The sequence below is a fragment of the Cnephaeus nilssonii genome, assembly GCF_951640355.1.
Source record: "Cnephaeus nilssonii genome assembly, chromosome: 19".
Classification (NCBI taxonomy): domain Eukaryota; kingdom Metazoa; phylum Chordata; class Mammalia; order Chiroptera; family Vespertilionidae; genus Cnephaeus; species Cnephaeus nilssonii.
Window position 1 is genome coordinate 18,821,639 of NC_137090.1, and position 21,996 is coordinate 18,843,634.

The 21,996-nt window shown below is 47.3% G+C and overlaps 1 protein-coding gene across 1 annotated transcript in view; it reads left to right on the top strand.

The window, feature by feature from the left end:
* The window catches only part of ERN1 (endoplasmic reticulum to nucleus signaling 1), a 68,109-nt gene that overhangs the window by 24,584 nt on the left and 21,529 nt on the right, over positions 1 to 21,996 (top strand). The window contains exons 3-8 of the mRNA XM_079798561.1: positions 10,451 to 10,484; positions 11,518 to 11,590; positions 15,213 to 15,285; positions 17,296 to 17,418; positions 20,259 to 20,360; positions 21,191 to 21,452. Of these exons, the coding sequence (XP_079654687.1) occupies positions 10,451 to 10,484; positions 11,518 to 11,590; positions 15,213 to 15,285; positions 17,296 to 17,418; positions 20,259 to 20,360; positions 21,191 to 21,452 (667 nt within the window). The remainder of the gene's footprint in view (positions 1 to 10,450; positions 10,485 to 11,517; positions 11,591 to 15,212; positions 15,286 to 17,295; positions 17,419 to 20,258; positions 20,361 to 21,190; positions 21,453 to 21,996) is intronic.

The following is a 21,996-nucleotide window of genomic DNA, read 5'->3' on the forward strand; positions in this document are numbered from 1 at the left end:
GTGAAAGAGACTCTAAGGGCCCAAAGAAGAAAAAGACAGTACTTGCCCTCAGGGAGCCCACAGTCCGTCAGGGAGAACTTCCTCATAGAGCGCGTGGTGACCCCTCACTGAGGTCCTAGGAACTGCCAGGAAAGGCTTCATGAAGCTGGGATGTTGGAGCTGAACCTTGGTGGGTAGATGGGATTTCAGTCCGGAGAAGCGAGGCCTGGGAAGGAGGAAAGGAGGTAACACATCTAGGCAGAGCAGGGAGGAGGTAAAAGGCACTAAAAGGAAGAATTAGAGAAATCTGATTAAGGTATAATAATCTCAATATTCAGTATATTCTAAGTCTCATTGTTTTTCTGCGAATAAACTGGCTTATTTTAGTGAAATTTAGCCCTATCTATCAGTAGCCTCGATATATGTATTTCTTTACAAAGATTACAGGTGGTAATATGGAGACCCTGAGCTTTCAGTTCAATTTTATTATTATTTTTAAATATTTTTTTTATAGATTTCAGAGAGGAAGGGAATGGGAGAGACAGAAACATCAGTGATGAGAGAGAATCATTGATCCGCTGCCTCCTGCATGACCCCCAGTTGGGATTGAGCCCGCAACCCAGGCATGTGCCCTTGACCAGAATCGAACCCAGGACCCTTCAATCTGAAGCTCTATCCACTGAACCAAACGAGCTAGGGCCAATTTTATCTTGCATTTATTATAACCAGAGATTTCAACATTGGTATTTGCAAACCATTAACGTGTAAATAGATTATAAGTGTTCAGATACTGTTCTAGGCCCTGAAGATACAAGTGAAGGAAACGGACAAAATCCTTTCCTTCATAGAGTTTTTATTCTATGGGGAAACAGATAAGGAAATAAATGACATTCGAGCGCTCTGGAGAAAAATAAAACAGGGAAGTGGAGTAGGGTGTGCCAGGCTGCTGGGGTGGGGGTGGAAGGGACTGCAAGTTTAAACAGGGACAGCCCCACTGAGAAAGAGCTCAAGGAAGGAAGGACCAAGGATCCTCAAGCTCAAGGAACCCAACCATGCTGACACCTGGTCTTCGACTTCTAGTCTGAAGAACTGTGAGAAGTAAATACCAGGCTACGGTATTTTGTTACGGCAGCCCAGCCAAGCTGACTACAACACCCAGCCTCCGCTGTACAGCATCAGCAGGTGCTGTGTTGAGACTGAACTGATGAGGCCGGGAGGAAGCAGGAGACCAGGCGGAGGCTACTGCCCCAGTCCAGGCAAGGAAGGCTGTGGACTCGGGCCAGCACAGTAGTGGGCAGTCAGAGTCAAATGGAAAAACCTTGCCGATGCAAACAGACACCTTTAACTCATCACACTGGGGTTCTGCAGAATATACTAGTGTACCTGTTACTCCATTTCATGGTTTCCTAACTGTTTACTTATTTCAGAGGCCAACAAGCTGGGAGTGTTTTTTTTTCTTTCCACAGAGTGGTTTTGGCAGGTGTTTTGTTCCTCACCCAAACACATGTTGCTGTTCCCAGAAATGGAGATTTCTTACACCATTGTGGCAGACTGCACCTAGTGCAGAAAAAGAGTTTTGTTTTCCGACACCGAGTTGAGTTCTGACACTGTGCATTAGCTGTGATCTTTCTAAGCTGTGATTTTTGTAACGGTAGTACCTGCTGTCTGTCTGTCTCTGAAATATCACCAGTGAAGATGGTTGAGTATGTTTTATTTCTGCACTTTCTGCCCAAATGCAAACAGAATATTGCCCTCATGCTTTCTGTTGGATTAGTTTTACGAAGCTCGCTTCGGCCTGCTGGGGTCCAAAGGACTCTCTCTGGTATTACCAGCTCCTGGTTTACGGCTTCTCGCACTCAATTTGAAATGCTAGTTAATGCCGATTTTTGACACTCAGATCTTCATCAAATTGCACTTAACTCTTTATCAACCCTACTCCCATCCCCTCCATGGCACGGAGGACTGGATCTGATTTAGAACCACCCTTTACTAATTATAAACATATGCTAACTGTGCACCATGGCTGCTTTCCCAACCAGATGGGCCCGGACTCCTGAGATGGCCCTTGAATGGTTAATATTGGGGATTCTTATGAGGGAGGGATCAGAACTAAATTGGTTATTTGAAATTTGAAGAAAATCTTCCCACATGAGTTTCTCTTTCTTACTGTGTGCCTCTTGCTATGGTTTCTCCTGGTTCTGACAGCACGGCCCACCCAGTCTGGGAAATAGAGTGATGCTCTGCTACTCGGTCACGCGTCAGCGAGTCCTGTCACGCAGGCTGAAGAAGTGTCTCCCAAATCTGACTCCCCATCCCCATCCCCCTTGCCAGTGCCTTAGCCAGGCTCTCCATTCATTTCCCCGATTAATTCGACAGCTTCCTGACTGTGGTCCCTGCACCTGTCTTATCTTCCCGTTCACCCATCACGCTGCTGTCAGACGTGCCCCCTGAAAAGACTAATTGACCACACCACACCCCTGCTGAAATACTGTTGGTGTTGACTGTTAGCAGTGCTACTCCAGGTGTGGTCTGCCCTCCTGTGTTACCTGTCCACGAGGAGATAAGCATCACCCATGGTGTGATCCTTCACTGATTAGTTTGGGGAGCACTGGCTCACAGGGTCAAGGCCATGCTCCTCAGTATGCATGCAAGGCCCTTTGAATCTGCTCTTGCCCACCTCTCCAGCCTCAACTCCCTATTTTCTCCCAGGGGTGGCCCTTGTTGCAGCCACAACTCTCCAGGCCTCGGAGACATTGGGCCTTTGCTTCTGCTCCCTCCCCTCCAGCAGCCTGCACTGCTGGGCAGGCTCCTATTCATCCCAGGTTACTTCCTTGTTTCCTCAAGCAGAGTGAGCCCCTTCCTCAATTGGGTGTTGGAGGCACTTCCTGCTGGTGGTGTGAATTTTTGTTTACATTTGTCTTCCTGCTGAATTTCTAACTCCTGGAAGGTGGGGTCTCTAGACAGCCAGGGATGCTCAGTAAATGTCGGAGGCATCTGATGCTGACTCGAGTTCCAGAACCCTTCTGACTAGACATCCTTCAGGAGCCCTGAAAAACAGATGAGACTTGACTTGGCCTCCTCAGGAGACTCGCCTGCCACTCGTGCCATCGTCACATTAGTTTCCAGTTCCAGTTTCTGGTCTGAGTTTCACACGGCTTTGCGGCTTTTTGCAGGAGGCTTTCTGTCCTCAGTTAGGCTGTGTGCCTCTGGAACGGTCCGACTTCTGCCTGCAGAGGTGTGATGGAAACGTGAGAAGGGAAGTTGTGGGAAGGTTGACATTTTGTTAATAGTCCTAATCTCTCTTCTCCTAAGAAACTTCCTAGGCTTCAGATATGCATCATCACCTTTCTACTTGATCGGCTCAGCACAAGAAAAGTGTTTCTTTGTTCTCCATTGTCTTGGAGGACTGAAAATTAAGTTTCACAAGAAGGGGCATGAGAGGGCCTGTTTCTGCTTTTGAGGATCTTGGAAATGTGTTTTCTGTATTTTACTCTTTGTCATGGAAGATTCTAAACATAAACAGACATAGAGACGATTATATAATGAATGCTCATGTACCCGTCACTCAGCTTCAGCTATCTCCCAGCCCGCAGCCGCCACACGGATCATCGATTTCAGCTGCACTGGGTAGTCTTTGCTGCATTACTTGGTTTGTATCAGAGCACAGTTGTAAATGTTGAAGTGCATGAATAAAATGCCCCCCCCCCTTTTTTTTAAAATATATTTTATTGATTTTTACAGAGAGGAAGGGAGAGAGAGTTAGAATCATCGATGAGAGAGAAACATCGATCAGCTGCCTCCTGCACACCCCCCCCCGCTGGGGATGTGCCCGCAACCCAGGTAAATGCCCTTGACCGGAATCGAACCTGGGACCTTTCAGTCCGCAGGCCGATGCTCTATCCACTGAGCCAAACCGGTTTCGGCGTCCCCCCCCCCCCTTTTTTTTTTTTTACTGTGACTTAGTTATTTATCCTTTTGTTCATCTTGGGATGCCGTGCGAGGTTTGATGGCACTCCCATCACTCAAGAATGAATTCTGTGAAGTTAGGACATGCTGAGAGGCAGTTGGTCGTAAGGCATAGTATTGAATTGCCTTATCCCCCCCCCCCCCCCCCCCCGCCTTTAATTTCCTTCGCAACTGATTGTACCGTTCAGTGTGCGTTTTTAGGTCTGACTGACTTCTGCCAAGGTGAAGGTGAATAAGAGCCTAGTAGAAGTCAGTTGCCTTTAGTATGGGCGGGTTTTTAGGTTACTTTGGTATCTCCCCACGATCGTCTTCGTCACACATGACATTTGGTGACTTGCAGAGGTTACCTGTAAGAAAACCTGTTACATCCTCTCCCAGTTCTGATGAGATTTGGATTTTGAGGCGCTTTTGATTGGGTGTCTATTTTAAAGCGTTCTCCTCATGCAAGCTGAATTTTGAGAAACTTTTTGAGACTTTCTTCCCCACAGTTTGGATCTAACAACTGAATGCGAGTGAAGAGTGTAGATTCCAGAAGTACTTTCCTCTGGAGGGAGCAATGAGCTGCCACTGGGGAGAAGTAGTCCCTAATCGCCTCACCTGAGCACGAGAAACATATTTGGGAGACTTGAGTTTTGAGTTAAGGGAGGGTGAATGACCTTGTTTCTACCAATAATTTTTATAAGGAAACAGTGTTAGAACCTTAAGCGTTTTCTTGAGGAAATGGCATTTGTCTACTGCAGTCAGACTAGCTGATCTAGTTTTACTGTTGGCTAGGATTAAAATCGTGTGCCCTCTAACTCATTCCTTTCTTTCACTTCACTTTTCTGATCGGGACTAAGTTTTGTTGACCTTTTCCCCCTCCTTTTTGGTTCCCGACCATCCCTCCTTCCCCGCCCCCCCCCCCCCCCGGGGGCCACCCTGGTCATCTCACTGGGGTTATTGAGTCGTCTTCCTCATTACCCTTTCTGATTCCTTCTTTTTCTCATTTGCTTAGTTAGTGCCCTGTCTGACCTTTTTTCAGAGGACTGTATCACATCTCTCTTTTTCTCAGAAGCCTACAATCAGTTCTCCGCCACGCCACATCACGGAGTTCTCACGGCTGTCTCCTCCACGGTCTCGCTGCCTGCTCTCCGACCTGATTTGCATTCAGGAGGAACACTTCACACTTGCCAAGCCTGTGTCCTCATTCCCACAAAGCGGGATCATCCTTCCCTCTTGTAGTCTTGTCCGCCGCAGCCGGCGGGCCAGCCCTCTTTATGGCACCGTTCTCCCTGAGTGCACCAGCCTCCCCGAGTTCTCTCACCTGGTGATCTGTGATACCTATGGCATATACCACGTGTTTCAGCCATTTATTGTATACTTGGTTTCGTGTGTACCAGCTTTCCAAGCTCTTTTTCCCGCATGGCATGAACCAGGGAACGAAGCTGATGGTAGATGTCTGATGTGTTTATGAGATGTGTGTGCTAATAGCTGGGATGGGAGGGGAAGACGAAGCTCTTGAATATTGGGCCTGGGGGAGGTTTACAGGGAGCACAAAGCAGATGGGAACTTCATTTGTGGCCTTTGGTGCTTCATAAGGGCCAGCTCAGAACATCTCCAGTCCCCGCTAGAAGCGCACTAGAAGGGGCTGGTTTGGAGACTTTCTAGCTGGTCCTGCCATCTTAGTTGTACCTGGAGAAGTCTTGCAGTCAGAGAAGCTGCTTTTAAGCACCGGGTGTGTAGGGGTCAGTAGGCGGTTGTGCTTTAGAAAGAGGAGTGAGGCGGACCGGTGCTCATCTAGATTCCACCAGAGAAGAGGGTGTTCCGGAAATATCAGCTCATCTGGGGAAGAGGAGGCAATGATCTTGGAAGGTTCCTTGAGCTCCAGTCAAATGGGCAGCCTGTTCTTGTGGCTTCTATAATCAAAGGACATTATTCCTTCCTACATAGGAGAAAGTCTGCCTGGAGCTACCTCCAGAGAGAGGCCGTCAGTCCCAATTGCTCCGGCTTAAAACAATTACTTAAATTTTGGTTGACTTCATCAGAGACATTTTTCTGTTTTGCCGACTTACCACCCCCATGTTTCCCCATCATTGATGTTTCTCTCTCTCTCTCCCCCTTTCCCTTCCTCTCTGAAATCAATAAAAACATATTTAAAAAAAACAAACACTAGAAATACTCAAATGTCCACCAACAGGTAAAGCAAATTGTGAGTACTCCTTCCGCCATAAAAAGAGAACAAAGTCTGAGGCACACAACAATAAGAATGAATTGCAAAAAATGTGGTGCAGGAAGAAAGAGACCCTACTACATGAATTCCATTTGTAAACTTTTAGAACAAACACACCAATCTATCAGTGGTTAGATGGGGTGGGAGTCAGGGAAATTGCACCTAAAGGGGTATGAGAACTATTCAGGGGGATGGAAATGATCTATATCTTGATTGTAAGGGTGGTTACATGCATGTGTATGTTTTTCAAGACTCATCGAACTGTACATGTAAAGTGGATGCATTAGGAGAGAAAGGAGAGCACATGCAAAAGAGAATAAGCCCAGTTTGTGTGTCTGTGATCAGAGGGAAGGCAGTAGCCAGCCAGGAGGACTTGACGATCCTTAGAGATGGGATACTGCTTGAGGGCCTAGATAGATGAGTGTGAAATGTCTATGAATGCGAAGGTGAAACCTTTGTCTTTTTATGGAGATGCGAAGGGAAGGGTGGTAGAGTTGGACACACTTGGAGGGGGAAGGGTAGGGAGTTTCAGAGAGCCACAGGAGGCCCAGTCGTGTGGAGGGAAGGGGACCTTGAGCCCAGGAGTGAAGGTTTGAGGCACCAGCTGTGAGGAACAGGCAGCAGAGGCCAACCGGGAAGTAGATAGACTTATCTCCTATGACATGGGGCCCCGCTGGCCACAGATGTATAATGGTATCTCCAAGAGCGTGGAGTTTTCTTCAGCAGTGCTCAGAGCCTGGGGGGAGGAGTGGGGGCTGCTTGGTAGATTCTGGGTTGAAGGCTGAGAGAGCATAGCTGCTGCATCATTAGAAGTAATCACGGTGGATACCCAGGCTGGGCAGGAATAGAAATTGGAAGGAAACTAATAAATATATTGAGCCCCCTCCTGTGTGCCAGGCACTGTTTTAGATTTTTGGGATATAGCAGATAATAAAAGATGAATCCTAGCCCTCACAAAGTTTATAGTAGTTAGAGTTAGACATTAAATAAAATAAATGAAATATACTATACTTCAGAGGTGGTGTCATGGAGAAAAACAGGGAAGAGGGCGGGGCATCCTGGAGGGTAGGAGGTGGTCATGGAAGATCTCTCTGAGATGGTGACATTTGATCAAAGACCTAGGCAGAGGAACAGCAAATGCAAAGGCCTGAGGCAGGGGCACGCTTGACAGTATTCGAGGAACACAGGGAGGCCAGCACTTCTTTTGGAAATAAAAATATTTAAATGTTTACCCTTACAAACTTGGGCAAAGGGAAGAGGTCAACATCTATTTTGACTCATTTCTGTCTCCAAGTTAAAAAGGAGGATTAGACTAGCACAAACAGGAGCAGTGAGTGTTCCATAATCTCACCCAGGTTTCTCTAAGTATAAAGGTGGCGCCTTTTCCGGCCTGACCCGCCAGGGGAATCAAGAGAATCCAGTGGCTGCCCCCAGGGCAGCACTGAGCAGGTTCGTGGTTTTTTTCTTTGTTTCTTCCTGTGTTAATCCAAGAGACAAATCACTAATTTCAGGTTTTTAGCCATTGTCTTTCCTCTTCTGATGTTTTTACCTTTATCTGATACCCTTCCTTCCCCTGGAAAATACCCATTTTTATACTTGTGAAGTAACCCCCCCCCTTTTTTTTCCTTCTGAAAGTAAAACAGCTTTTCTCCTTATCAGTCTCCATATAGATAGAGTGGCTTATTTGGTAGCAGTATTTGTTTATACTCGTATAGTTAGGCCAGGTTTCTTTTCTCAAGGCTCTTTTTAAAAAAAACAAAACAAAACACAACAAAAAACAAGACTCTTGCTGATACCAGTTCTCATTATTAAATAAAAACAGCCTCCTTTTCGTGTTGGGCTTTCGTTGCATGTTTTCACATGGTGCTTTCTGCTTTTATTTTGTTGGCTTTCCCAGTATTTTTATCTTTAACCTTTTACATTATGGAAAATTTCAAGCATATGTAGAGAGAACGGCAACACGCCTGCCCCATATTGTCACTTGCATCTTTAAACAGTTACTGACAAGCTGCCATTTTTTTTAATCTGTCCCCCATACAATGTTTTTTTCTGTAGTATTTTAAAACAGATCTCAAATTCAGATTTTTTTTTTTTAACAAAAGAAAGCAGCCGTGTGCTCACTTCTGTGAGAGCCGTCTTAATAGTTGTGCCGATATGTGGCCCTGAGCCCTGCAGGTGTTTATTCCGGGGACCTTATTTTACTGTGTGGATGGGAAAGCTAAGGTGGCCAGAAGGTTCCCCTACTGGAGTGCATCCCCTCCTCAGCCTAGGAAAACAGCATGGTTCTCACACAATGGTGTCGTTGTCCTACCGATCCTTTCCTCGCTCCTGCCAGTGACAGCCTGTGTCGCAACTGGTGCCTTTGTGGTGCAGGACCTGGGACCTGAGGCCTCCGTGTCAGGTGGCCAGTGGATAGGCTCTGGGAAGCCAGGGAAATCTTCCCCTGAAGACGAGTCCCTGAGAGTGAGCAGATGCTGTACCACAAAGATAGGCTTATGAATAGGAATCACAAACCCGTTGCCTCCAAGTCTTGTTTCTGGCGACTTGTTAGAACTCGGCAGTGTCTTCCTGGGAACAAACCAACGAGATGCCCTCTGGCCCCGCCATGCGGCTCAGTGTTTCCCTTTGGATGCAGCATTCCTGCTTTTCCCGGCTTGCCTGGCTGCAGGGCTGTTGCAGTAACCGGGCTGGGCTGTAAGCTGCGTGGTGAGTGTTTCGGTGGATTAGTGCTGTGGGTCCTGATTTCCTGCCTCTTGCATCAGTCTGTTGTACCGAGAGGTGATTAGTAGGAACAACAAACATGTGCTTACTGGCTGGAAGTGTCTCCAGTTTCCTGTCATGTGTTTGGTTTAATGAATTGTTTGTTTGCTGCCCACAGACCACATGTGGTGTGTGTGCCTCTGTTGTTGTGAACACCGTATGCCTTCATGTGGGAGCTGGGCTCGTAAGGCAAAGTCAACATTTGATAAGGCTTGACAGAGCTTTCTTTGACAGTCCCCACCGACTGGGAGAAACAGACAGCTGCCTGTCACCATAGGCAGAGCCCGGGGAGCCTGGAACTCTGTGTCCACAAGCACATCACAGTGTTTGCCGTCCTCGCCCCCAGCTTTGAAGTTGTGGCTGGCGTGGCTGCACAGCCCGTGGGGTTTTGGATGCTAGAGATACCTCATCACTGTGCCATCTCATGCCTGTGGATTTTAGCTCTGTCGCAACACCACTGTGTCAGCGTCCTCTCACCCCACCACCATCCCGCCCAGGAATCCGGAGCGTCCTCTGGATTTGTGCCAGGAGAATCTCGGGAAGGAGAAATGCTGCCATTTTGACAACTACAGATAGAACATTGACTTTGAGGGAAAACTTTTTCCCCAATTTAAAAAGTAATGCCTATCTTTGTACAAATTTGAGGAAATAGAGAAAAGGTGGGGAAGTCACTTTATATTTTCAACAGAGATAACTCACAATTAGCATTCTTTGCCTCTGCATCTAGTTTTAGCGATGTGCATGGACGATGTTTTGAGCTGCGTTAATACTCTATATACAGTGTTATCTGCTCTCCTGAACAGAATAATGTAACGATTTGCACACGTTTTAAATTTTTATAAGCCCTTTTAGGAGCCCTAATTTTCTTCCAGGTGGGCATTTCATAATTTAACCATGTTCTTGAATAGTTGAGTAATTTGTAATGCTACTGTGAGCATCTTTGTACATAAATCATTTTCTATATTCTGTGTTATTTTTATACTACACTTTATAGAACTGGGATTAATGGGTCAAAGAGAATCACGAGAATGAGCACTTGAAGGCTCTAAGATTGCCATACTGCTGCTCCAAAAGGGTGTACCCATTTCCCACCCAGTCAGTTCTCATCAACAGCAAAGCTGATTCTTAAGCCACAGTTTTGCTTTTCGCAGTGGGACTATCTGGTACCACTCCACGCATTTGGCAAGGTGATGATTTTGGTTTTAAAAGTCCTTCATGTGTCAGACAGTGACACCGACCCACTGTCCACTGAGGGCTGTGCCTGGTTCTCCCTTCGCTGTCCCTCCCCCACGTTAACTGCACGTTTCTTGAGAGCAGTTCCGTTCCGCCGTCAGTTCTCTCCAATCTCAGTGGCAATCATAAGAGCTTACATTTGTGTCTCTGTGTGCGTTTTCTAAAGTGCCTTTATGCCCGCTATCTCATGTAAATAAACCTAAGTTGTCGGTACAACTTGTGAATTGGCCCTGGGAACTCTCCAGGAGTCTTGACATCTCGGAGTCTGTCTGATGGTGCCTTTGTTGTTGTTCTTTCACACAGATCCAGTTCTGCAGGTTCCAACACACGTCGAAGAGTAAGTTTTCCGATTTGCTTCAGTGCTTTCCTTTAATGAATTTTCTGTATTATTCAATATGTCTGAAGCCAATTGCTGGATGTACATAGGCACAAATTTAAGATATAAGAAAATGATAGAGACATAGAAAGTCTTACAGGTGCCATGACAGGAGCCTGTGTCGGGGAGAGGGTAGTCAGTTCCTTTGGGAAGGAATGAGTGGCATTATGGGGCAGGGGGGCAATGTTATTTAAAAAGGCTTATTAGAGATGGAGCTTATTGAACTTAAGCTTCCAAAGTCCTCAGGAAGGCTTAAGGGTTTAGATCTCTCCCTCTTACTGTGTTAACCATGGAGGGGAAACAGAGGGTGACCTGCTGCTAGAGGTGTGTGCTGGAATAAAGGCGGGATGGCACCTGTAAGAGCCTCAGATGATTCCTCCGGGGTTTCTGTGACCAGGCATAGCCCTTCAGCAGGTTAACTTGACCAAAGACCACCTCGCAGCTGCTTCATGGGAAGCTACCGGCCGAGAGACCTTTATCCATGTCCTTGGCAGGTTCTTTCTGATGTCAAGCTTTCAAAGTCTGCTTTTATTGCCTGTGGTTTAAAAATAAATGTTTGTTGAACACTAAAGGCAGATTTGTTCTACCTGTTTACGTACCCTGCCACACTATTAAGTACTAGTTGTTGAAGTTACTGACTTGAAAGCTGAAAATCAAACTCGCTGGGTCCTTTTCACTTATTTTACCTTCATCCAGAGGGCTTTGACCCAATGATGATTTACTCTTCTATGATGATTTATAATTTTCCCATTGCAGGTGCCTTTTTTCCTACTCAAGTGCAGCATACACCACCAGAGTGATATTTTGTTTGTGGCTAAAGTGGACAGGCAGTGGGTAGAATTAGCTTTCATACACACACACACACACACACACACACACACACACACACACACACCACTTTCCCCCTCCCCTGAGTCATGGCTTTTATGGCTTTGGTATTTTGTTTTGTGCCCTGAGCTGTAATCTGTCATTGATACTATTGCTTCATTTCTAGGCCAGCCTTCCTCCCGGATCCCAATGATGGCAGCCTGTATACACTTGGGGGCAAGCATAATGAAGGCCTAACGGTGAGTGTATTTAGCTTCTTTGTACTCCAGAGGTTCTAGACCAGCCACCTTCCACTTTTGCTCATTGAGATCACCTGAGAGCTGATTCTGATTCAGGTGGTCTGGAGCGGGGCCTGGGCATCGATATGTTTTTACAGCTTTTAAATGGCAGCCAGAGTTCAGAAATATTAATCTAGACGAGCAGGGCCCAGCCAACACCCTTGAAAGGTATAATACTCCCTTCAGTAATAGGGTTCACTCTAGCTGGTGATTCTCAAATTGGTGTGGAGAGCCGTGTAGTTTGAAACACTGCCCATCCCCCATGTGGGGGGCACATGGTATCCCCATCTCCATTTGAGAATCTAGATGGCGTGCTCCACCTTAGCTACACATTGTAATAACCTAGAGAACCCTAAAGAAATGCTGAGTCTGGGTCCCAGTTTCAAGTCTCCATTTAATCAGTGTAGGCATCAGGATAAAAGAATTTAGAAACAGGCCCACATGTATGAGCACCTGATTTATGACAAAGAAGACACTACAGTGCAGTGGGGAAGGTTCATCTTTTCAATAAATGCTTTGGGTCAGTTGGGATATCCACGTGGGAGAAAAATCTCGACTCACACCTCACACCAGACACACAAAACTCTGTTCCAGATAGATTGCATGTGTAAATGGGAAATGGGAAACAAGCTTTAAGACAAAAAGTAGCAGAACATCTTCATGGCCTTACAGTAGGTGAAGGTTTCATAAATAGGATACAAACAAAATAAAACAAAAACATTCACACTAACATAAGGGAAAAAATCGATATATTGAATTACATTCAAATTCAGAATTTTTTTCTTTAAGAGACACTATTAAGAGAGGCAGGCCACAATGTAGTCACAATACCCATATCCAACCAAGTCCTCGTATTCAAAATATACACGGTGGGGCAAAAGTAGGTTTACAATTGTGAGTTTGCAAAACAGTTTCTTCTTTAATTACTGTATTGTTTTCCATACACACAACTGTAAACCTACTTTTGCCCCACCCTGTATAAAGAACTCTTATGGATTATTTTAGAAAGACAGACAACCCAATAGAAAAATGGCAAAAGAAGAGATCTTAATGGTCAGTAAACATATGAAAAGGTACTCAGCTTCATTAGTCATTAGGGAAATGTAAATAAAAATCACAGCCGGTGTTGCTCAGTGGTTGAGAGTCAACCAATGAACCAGGAGGTCACAGTTTGATTCCCGGTCAGGGTACATGCCTGGGTTGTGGGCTGGATCCCCAGGGTGGGGCGTGCAGGAGGCAGCCGATCAATGATTCTCTCTCATCATTGATGTTTCTATCTCTTTCTCCCTCTCCCTTTCTCTCTGAAATCAATAAAAATGTGTGTATATATATATATGTATTTTAAAAAATCACAGTGTCATACTACCAGCCATTCATTAGAATGGCTAAACTGAGAAAAAATGGAAAAAGAAAACAGGTCTGGAAAGGGGGGAATCAAAGCAGTTGGAACTCCCGTATGCTGCTGGTGGAAGAGCAGATCAGAACAACCAGTTTGGAAAACTGTTTAGCAGTATCTGTGACAGCCTGTGACCAGTAATCCCCTCCTGGGTTATATATCAACAGAAATGCATGTATGTGTTCACCAGAAGACAGGTACCCGAATGTACTGTGGCACTACTTATAATAACCAAGAAGTGAAAACTACCCAAATAGCACCAGTAGTCGACGGGATAAATAAATGATGGCATTGTATACAGTTTAATAGTCTACACCAATGAGAACAGTCTGTGATGTGGATGAATCTCGCCAACATAAGGTTGGACAAAAGATGACAAACAAGGAAGTCTCCACAGTGAATGATTCATTTCTATGAAGCTCAAAGACGAGGAAACTAGTCTGTGGTGTTCTGAAGTTAGGATAGTGATTACCTTGGGAGTCCTGGTTGGAAAAGGGCAGGAAGGGGTCTCAGAGTGCTGTGAAGGTTCTGCGCCCCTCCTGCATGCCGGTTACATGGGCATGTTCTTGTTGCAAATGTCACTGAGCCCTACACATCCCTGAGCTTTCTGATTGTGAGTTCTGCTTCAATAGAAAGTTTAAAAAGCCTCTAATGTGCAGCCAAGATTGAGAACCACTGGTCTAGACTGTAGGTGGCTTATGAGCCTTAACTTGGGTATTTTAAAATTATTTGATGAATATCTGTGACTGAAACAGGTGGGAGAAGGGCAGGCCTTGTGTAGATAGAGGTCTGTGTGTTTCACCTTCAACATTTCTCTCCACATCACTAGAGCCTCCATTGCTGAAGCGCTTTGTTAGCCAGAAACTGAGTCCAGTGACTTGTATACGTTGTCTCATCTGAACCTCTAAGCATCCCTCTGGGATGTCAGTGTTGCCCCCATACTCGAGGAGTGGAAACTATGCCTGGAGTGGGGGGTGAAGGAACATGCTAAGTCCACAGCTTCACGTTGGACTTGAGACTTGAAGAGCTCTCGAACTTCCAAAGGATGCTCTGACCTCCGCCCCACATGATGCCTTCCTGTGTTGTGGGTTAGCAGCGCCAGGAGCAGCATGTTGCCGGCTCGGGCCCTGAATCGGGAGGCTCAGCAGAGAACACAGGACTCAGGCTGGAAGCCTTGCAGTGACTTTCTGATTCTCAGAAACATCTGGCAGAAGCCCAGTCATTACAGCCGCTCTGTGGCATTTTTCCTTTTCCAAGGCTTAGCTTAAACCTTGGGATGATGGGAAAGTCCAAGTGATTCATTATTTAAAGTTCTGTTTATTGAAGCAAGAGAGAAATCTTTCGTGGAGAAAAAGGTGGCAGCATAGTGGAGGCAGTTATCAATAGAACGGTTTCAAAAACACAGAATGTTCCAAAAATAAAGCACACTGAAACAGACCTTCACCAAAAGGGCTCGTCAGATGTCAGCTGGAGGCTCAGCAGAATCGGTTTTATGATGAAATGCAGCTGAAACAATGTGGATTCCTCTGAGTTTCTTTTCCTGGCACTTACCATGACTTCCTTTTAATACCAAAAGGTTCGACTTGTCTTCTGTTCTTCAGTAGAGAGTTATTTACTGAAGAAAACATCAAAACTTCTCTTCCACTTCAGTCTCCTATGTTGCCCATGTAATGATGACTTCGTTTTCTCGAAGCTCCCACTGGGCATGGAGATTGCTGCTCTTCAGAATTAATCTCATGGCTCACTCTCACTCTGGAAAGCATTGACATTCTACTCAGTCTTAGCTGGCTCTGGGCCAATTTTCCAAGACAGGCGCATTCTTCCTGCCCCCTTAGAATTTCAAAGATTGTGTAACTCTCCATATTTGTGTAAGTCTTTTCAGGAAAAGGTCTGTGTCGCCCCCAGGAGTGCTCCGGAAAAGAGACTTTGGGGGGCCCGTGGAGTAAAGGAGTTAGTGTTTATAGTGCCAGGCACCTGGGAGCCGAGGGCTTGTCCAAAATGGATCTGGAAGCCTAGGGCACCCATTCTCCTTGGTCTCCAATTAGGAAAACGCCCATCTGCCATCAACAGTGTTCCTCTCTTTTTAGCAGAATTGGGTAACAGAGTATACTGTGAAAATTGTAATAATTGCATAAGACTTGATTAACTTATTTTTCCCTTTGCCTTTTTTTTTTTTTTTTTTTAAAGAAACTTCCCTTTACCATCCCGGAGTTGGTACAGGCATCGCCATGCCGAAGTTCAGATGGGATTCTCTACATGGGTAAGAGTTCCTCTTTTCCGCGCTGAAACTTGGAGCTCTTTGGAAATGAGCCCAGGAGCTGGGCAGGTGGCGTCTCTGAGAGAGAGGTGTGCAGTCCCCTCGCCAGCCCTTCTGGGAAAGGTCTTTCCTGCCTGGGTTGGGCTTGTTCGCGCCTGGATCAGCTGAACAGTTAAGAAAGGGCTCCCCCACTTGGGAACAGACTCCACACCATTAATATGGTTACTCATTTAACAAGCTTTTAGCTGTGCGTTGACCTACCCCTGCGATTTAAAGATTGCAACATACCCAGAAGCAATTGGCCGAAATTTTAAGTGAATACAATGGTGTGAGCCAAGAAAGGGAAGCCAGGCTCTTGCCTATTCATTATAGGGCTGTCTTAGTATTTCCTGCTATCAGAATATTGGCTAAAAACTGCGCTTAACACCCACAGGGGCCACATCTCCCAAAGCATCGGATCACCTGCTTTCCCTTTACCACGTCGCTGCCAGAATGTCAATAAAAATGCATTTGTAACACAAAGGAGAGCTCTATTTATCTTGAAATCGTAGTCGTAATAATATCCTGTATTTATACACCAGTTTCTGGAGGAACTGAAAGTGCTCAGTGCCTATTCATGCCTGGGGGTGGGGGAGCCTGTATGTGTATTTCTGAGCCAAATAGTAAGTTTTTGCTAGGGACTCGGGCTCTGGCTTCCTTCCACACCTTCAGAGTGAGGACCTACCCCCAGCGAGGGAATTGGGGAAGTGACCAGCCCAGGCTTTCTCTCCTCTGCACCACGCCCCAGGCCCCTCTGAGCGCCTTCTGACCACATATCACTGGTTTCTATTTGGCCTTCCAGCGACTCGTCACTTAGGCTGCATTTAGGATATTGTGGTTCCATCACCTTTGGGTGGTGCCTCTAAAGTGAGTTCATTTCGCACATTTAAAAGTGTGGCAGTTGTCCTCTCCATCCATGAAAGAGGTGCTGGGTTATGGAGACTGCAGTGGTCCTCGAAGTAACCAGAGAGGCGCATGCCAGATGGAAAGGGACCGCGGTCACAGCTGTTGGGTGATGTTTTCACTCTGTCTTCAGATCTTTTTCATATTGCAATTTGTTGCTGAGAACAGAAAGTTAGGACCCGTGGACACGTGTCACACATGTGGACTTGGCATGTATGCCACATCTGTTACAGCTAAGCACGGCCTTAGCAAATTCGAATACCCGGGGCTCTCCCTGGCAGCTCAGCACTGCTTCTGAGAGTCCCTTGAAACAGGAAACTTGGCCAGTAAGTTAGGAAGAGATGCACACACATCATGGTGAATGTGTTGACCTTCAGATGGGAGGCCCATGCTACGGACTCACCACTCCCATGATGCTCTGGTGCGTGTACTGTAGATGCACGTCTCTGAGTTTTCCTAAGAGTTGTTTGGCTGTGCCGCCCACCTGATCATACCTTTGAATCAGCTGACCGAGGTGAGAGGTGTAGCCCGTGGCTGGGAATAACTTCCTGGCTGGGACAGGGGCTGAGAAAACTTTGATGTCATTAGCACCAGGTTGCAACCAGCTCCACTGCCCAGTGACAGGCACCAGCTAATCAGAGCCAGAAACAGTCACTCTAGATCCTCTGCCACGTGAGCTCCTCGGTAGGGAGGTTGAGATACAGGGATGATGGTTAGCAGCGCTCTGAGCCCCTGGGTGCACTTCGGGATTTGCATAGATCCTAGTCTGTGGGGAAAGCCTCGCCCTTTCCAGGCCAGACCTGTAGTATTTAAGGCCACGAATCAAAGCAGGACGATATGAGTTACTAGGTTCGGAGAACTTTTTATACTTGATTAGGTTACCCCATTATTATGAGACCCTGTGGCCCAATCGTTCGTTTTATTATCTCCACGTTACCGTTCCCACCTCGGAGCAGGGTGACGAGATAATGGCCTGACTCTCGGACAGAGGACGTCTTGGGCTGCTGGTTCGGCAGTGACTTTTCCATATAGGACGAGTGCAAACCACAGTGTGTCCTTGTGACGTTTCAGGTAAAAAGCAGGACATTTGGTATGTCATTGACCTTCTGACCGGGGAGAAACAGCAGACGTTGTCATCGACCTTTGCAGATAGCCTCTGCCCTTCGACCTCTCTTCTGTACCTTGGGCGCACAGGTAAGAAGGAGCCTTTTGTCGTGTACAGACCTGCCTGTTTCCCGAGAGGACCTGAAGTAGCCTCCCCACGGGTCTCTGCCCCTGGGCTTCCTATGGAGGAGGCGGCCAGAGCTGTCTTCTCCGGCACAGATTTTACCGCGTGGTTCCCCTTTCTAGACCCGCTGTGGCTCCTCCTTGCCTGAGGGTTACAGTCCCATCTGTACGCAGCCCACAAAGCCTGCAGCTGCTGCCTCTTGCCCCTCCTCCCTCGCTACGTTTCCCTCATTTCAACATTTTCCAATGAAGATGAACTACCCACAGCTCCCAGAATAAGCAGTGCTATTTTTAAAAACTTGGAATTGTGGGTCCCTCTCTACCAGGTATGCACGATTTTGCCTGTCTGGCCAACGTCCTGTCCCCTTTCACATTGCTGCTCAAAAGGCACCCTGGCTGTGAGGCCTCTTCCTCACCTCAGCTCCCCGTCCCTGCCCAGGACAGCAGCTCTTCCATCCTCGGGGCACGCACGCCACATGGGCCCGTTACAACCACCAACTCACTGCCGATCACTGGCCCTTTAAGGCATCAGCAGCACCCTCCTCACCTCTTTTTTCAGCCTCGTTTTCTTTTTAATACTTGTCACTACAAGTTTCTAAATCATATTTGCCTATTTTTCTGCCTCCTGCACTACACCATCAGCTTCCCAAGGGCAGGACTTGGCCTTGCTCACCTGCCGTATCTCCATACAGGGCACCTGTCCGACATGTAGCAGGTGCCCAGACGTTGGAGCGAGTCAGTGGGTGGGTGCTGAGCCCTTTCACTGCAGGGATCTGCCTTATTCATCGTATGTGTGCGGCACCTGACATCTTCCAGCACTCCTTACAAATTGTGGAATAGACAGTTAACACAGAGCTAAAAGGGGAAGCAAGAAACATTTAGAAGGAAAAAATTACACCCAAAACCTAGAAAGAAATCATTACAGCCCTGGCTGGGTGGCTCGGTTGGTTGGAGCATCATCCATACAATAAAAGGTTATGGGTTCAATCCCCAGTCGGTGCAAACATCTCACATTGATGTTTCTCTCCCTCTCCCTCTCCCTCTCCCTCTCCCTCTCCCTCTCCCTCTCCCTACCCCTTTTCCCTCTCTTCATCTCTGCCCCTCTCTCCCTTCCTCTCTAAAATCAATGAACATGTCCTCAGGTGAGGATAAAAAAAAATCATTGAATTGAGCACTAAGTTTGTCTAAACATTCGGTGGCCGAGGCTTTAAAACAGAGACGGCACCTTCCTCCAGTGCTGTGGAAACTGTGCTTTTCTAAGCGTGAGTGAGGCTAATCCGGGGCCCTGCAGAAGCTGGGTGGGCCTCCTGTTCCGGGAGCAGGAAGGTCTCTCTTGTTGCATTATCTATTGCTGCTTAACAAGCCACCCTAACTTAGTGGCTTCAAGCACCAACACTTTATTGCTCAGGATTCCGTGAGTCAGAAATGCAGGGAGGGCTCAACAGGCATCAGTGGTCTCCACATGCTGTTGGCTGGGTTCACTCAGGTGCCTGGGGCCTTGGCTCCGCGCCACACAGCCTGGACCTCCTTCCACGATGGCGGGGTCCTCCCCTTGAGTAACAGTGGGCGGTACAGTGCCTCTGAGGCCTGGGCTCAAAGTCCCGAAACCTCCCTTCCACTGCAGTCTGCTGGTCAAAGCAAGTCAGGAAGCCAGCCCAGAACCAGGGGCTGGGGAAAATAGATTTTGCATGTGTCATATTATAGTCCATTCTAGAAGATTAAACCAAACCCACAAACCTCTCTACTTTGTGCTATGGACCACACCCTCACCGTTCTTAGAACCCTCTTATCTAGCAGAAGATCTAGGAAGTGCTACCTTAATAGCAGGAGGTCTGTGAAATACCACCTTAAATCTCTCTGAGGTCTCAAAGAAGGGTCTTACTGCCTCACTTTATGTTTTTTAATCGATTTTTAGAGAGAGAAATATCGATTTGTTGTTCCACATATTCATGCATTCATTAGTTGCTTCTTATATGTGCCCTGACCGGGGATTGAACCTGCAACCACAACATTTTAACCAATTGAGCTACTCGACAAGGGCTAACTGCCTCACCTTTGATTTGATCTGGACCCTGAGGCCATTTTTTGCTGGGAGCACCCTGGACTTCATCTTTGCCCTAAAGCTATTTTTTACATTGAGAATCTTTTTCAGCTGGAAGGCCAGTCCGGCACCCTCTATATTTCCTCTCTATTCAGCTCGAAAACCGAATTGTTGCTTCTTTAGTTTATCTGTCTTGCAATGTATCATATGCAGTTGAGAGAAGCCATTCGGCGCTTTCTGCATTCTGCGTGGAAATCTCTTTAGCCAGACCTACAAGTTCATTAGGTAATTGTGTCACCACCCCATAACCTGGGTTACCCCTTTTCGGCTCCCAGTAGCAGTTTTCTCCCTGCTCTTTTCGTCTCCACGTCGACCTTTCGGCCTCCATTTGCCACTTGGTCCCAGTCAGTGCCACATGTTTTGGGTTTGGGTTATGACACCTTCCCACTTTATTAGGCACCGATTTCTAACATCATCTGCCTATTGCTGTATTAGAACAACACTGTGATACTGCTCATGATCCTGTGAGTCCTGAGTTCAAGGACACCGCAGGGGTGGCTCGTCTCTGCGCCACGTGCTGTTGGCTGGGTTCGCTCATGGGTCTGAGACTTCAGTTCTCCACGTGGCCTTTTCTCTCTCCACGTGGATGGCTTGGACTTTCCTGCAGGCAGTTTAGGGAGGACTTGTCTGTTGTAATTTAGATAAGGTCAGCACCTCGGTGGGTGCCACGGCCCCTCCGGGTAACAGGCTTTATGTGTGTCCTCAGAATACACCATCACCATGTACGACACCAAAACCCGAGAGCTCCGGTGGAACGCCACCTACTTCGACTACGCAGCCTCGCTGCCCGAGGACGACGTGGACTACAGTGAGTACTCCGGGTGGCTGGGCCAGGCTGGGCGGTCCTTGTGATCCAGGAGAAAGGGCTCGCTCCAGAGGAAAAGCTGGATCTTGTTTTGAGACACCCTTGGTCAGCAGGTTCTGGACTTCCCATGGAATTAGAGTAAATACTTCAGCAGGCAGCGCTGAAGGCAGGTCCTGGTGAGAAGTGAGGAGGGAAAGCCGAGTAAAACGGCGCAAGGTAGCCTGAGAGGAGGGAAGGCGCACTCTGCCCGGTCCCTCTGTGTCTCAGAAGGAACTTGCTAGAAGCCCAGTGGGAAGCAGGAGAAAGCATCACCTTGTGACAGTGACAACTCACTGCCTACATGTGGCTCGCCCTCCAGTTATTTCTCTAGTAAACATTCCCCCAACTCCAATGAAAACTAAAAACCGATCCTGCCCCCTTAATACCGGGGTCAGGAAGTTGATAGAAACCTGCTCTGCGGTCCGATGTGTTCAGCCCTGGCTTTGAGCTTGATCAGTAGGTTTGAAACGATTGCTATCAAATACATCCTCATTGGCTCCTTTCTGCTCAGCATTTTCTCTAAGCGAACGGAATGCTGACGAGCGTCACTAAGTAACTCGCCTTCCAGAGGGTGATCCTGTCTTGGGCTTACAAACCAGGCAGCTCCTGGTGTGTTGCTGTGGGAGAGCCTGAGCGAGCTCCTTGGAAACGAGTGGAGCTGTTCGGGGGAGATCTGAGAACTCTCCAGAAGCCTTGTTTCCTCTAGCCGAGTGGCCGCAACCTGCCGGGCCGTGAGGATGTGGTTGCAGAACGGGGCGAGACTCGACGTGGCTCTGTCTGTCTGATCTGTGCAGAGATGTCCCACTTTGTGTCCAATGGCGATGGGCTGGTGGTGACGGTGGACAGGGAATCTGGCGACGTCCTGTGGATCCAAAACTATGGTTCCCCTGTGGTGGCCTTTTACGTCTGGCAGCGGGAGGGGCTGCGGAAGGTGATGCACATCAACGTCGCTGTGGAGACCCTGCGCTACCTGACCTTCATGTCCGGGGAGGTGGGGCGCATCACCAAGTGGAAGTACCCCTTCCCCAAGGAGACGGAGGCCAAGAGCAAGCTGACGTGAGTCGGGGAACCCGGGCAGAAGAGGGCCTCTGTGACCCTGACACGGTCCTGCCGCAGCGTGCCACACTCACACTGGGGCTAGGGCTCGGCAGATGACTCTGAAGCCGTGAGGAAAACCAAGAGCCAAGACTGGCTCATTCAGAAACCCCAGAATATAAGAACCGGGGGCGTCCCTGGCGCTTCAGAATGCTTAAGTATTAAATGAATTAAAATTACGGGTGGGGACAGGAAAGAGACAGTATTCATAGTACAATTTGGATATATCTCAGGTAGTGGGACTATAAGAGATGTACTCATTTTCCAATTTCATGTATTTTGTAAGTTTTTACTGTAAGTCATATTCACTTAAAAATCAGGCCCACACTGTTACGGTGCATGTGTCTAAGATTCAGCGGGCTTGTGCTCTCCACCCCGCCCCCTCAGCCTCAGTTTCCCACTTGAGAGAGCTTTTGGAGAAGAGCAAATGAGATGATATGCAGGGATGTTTTCTCTAAATTATACACCACCATCTTAGGGGCTTTGCCGTGGTCGCGAGCGCCAG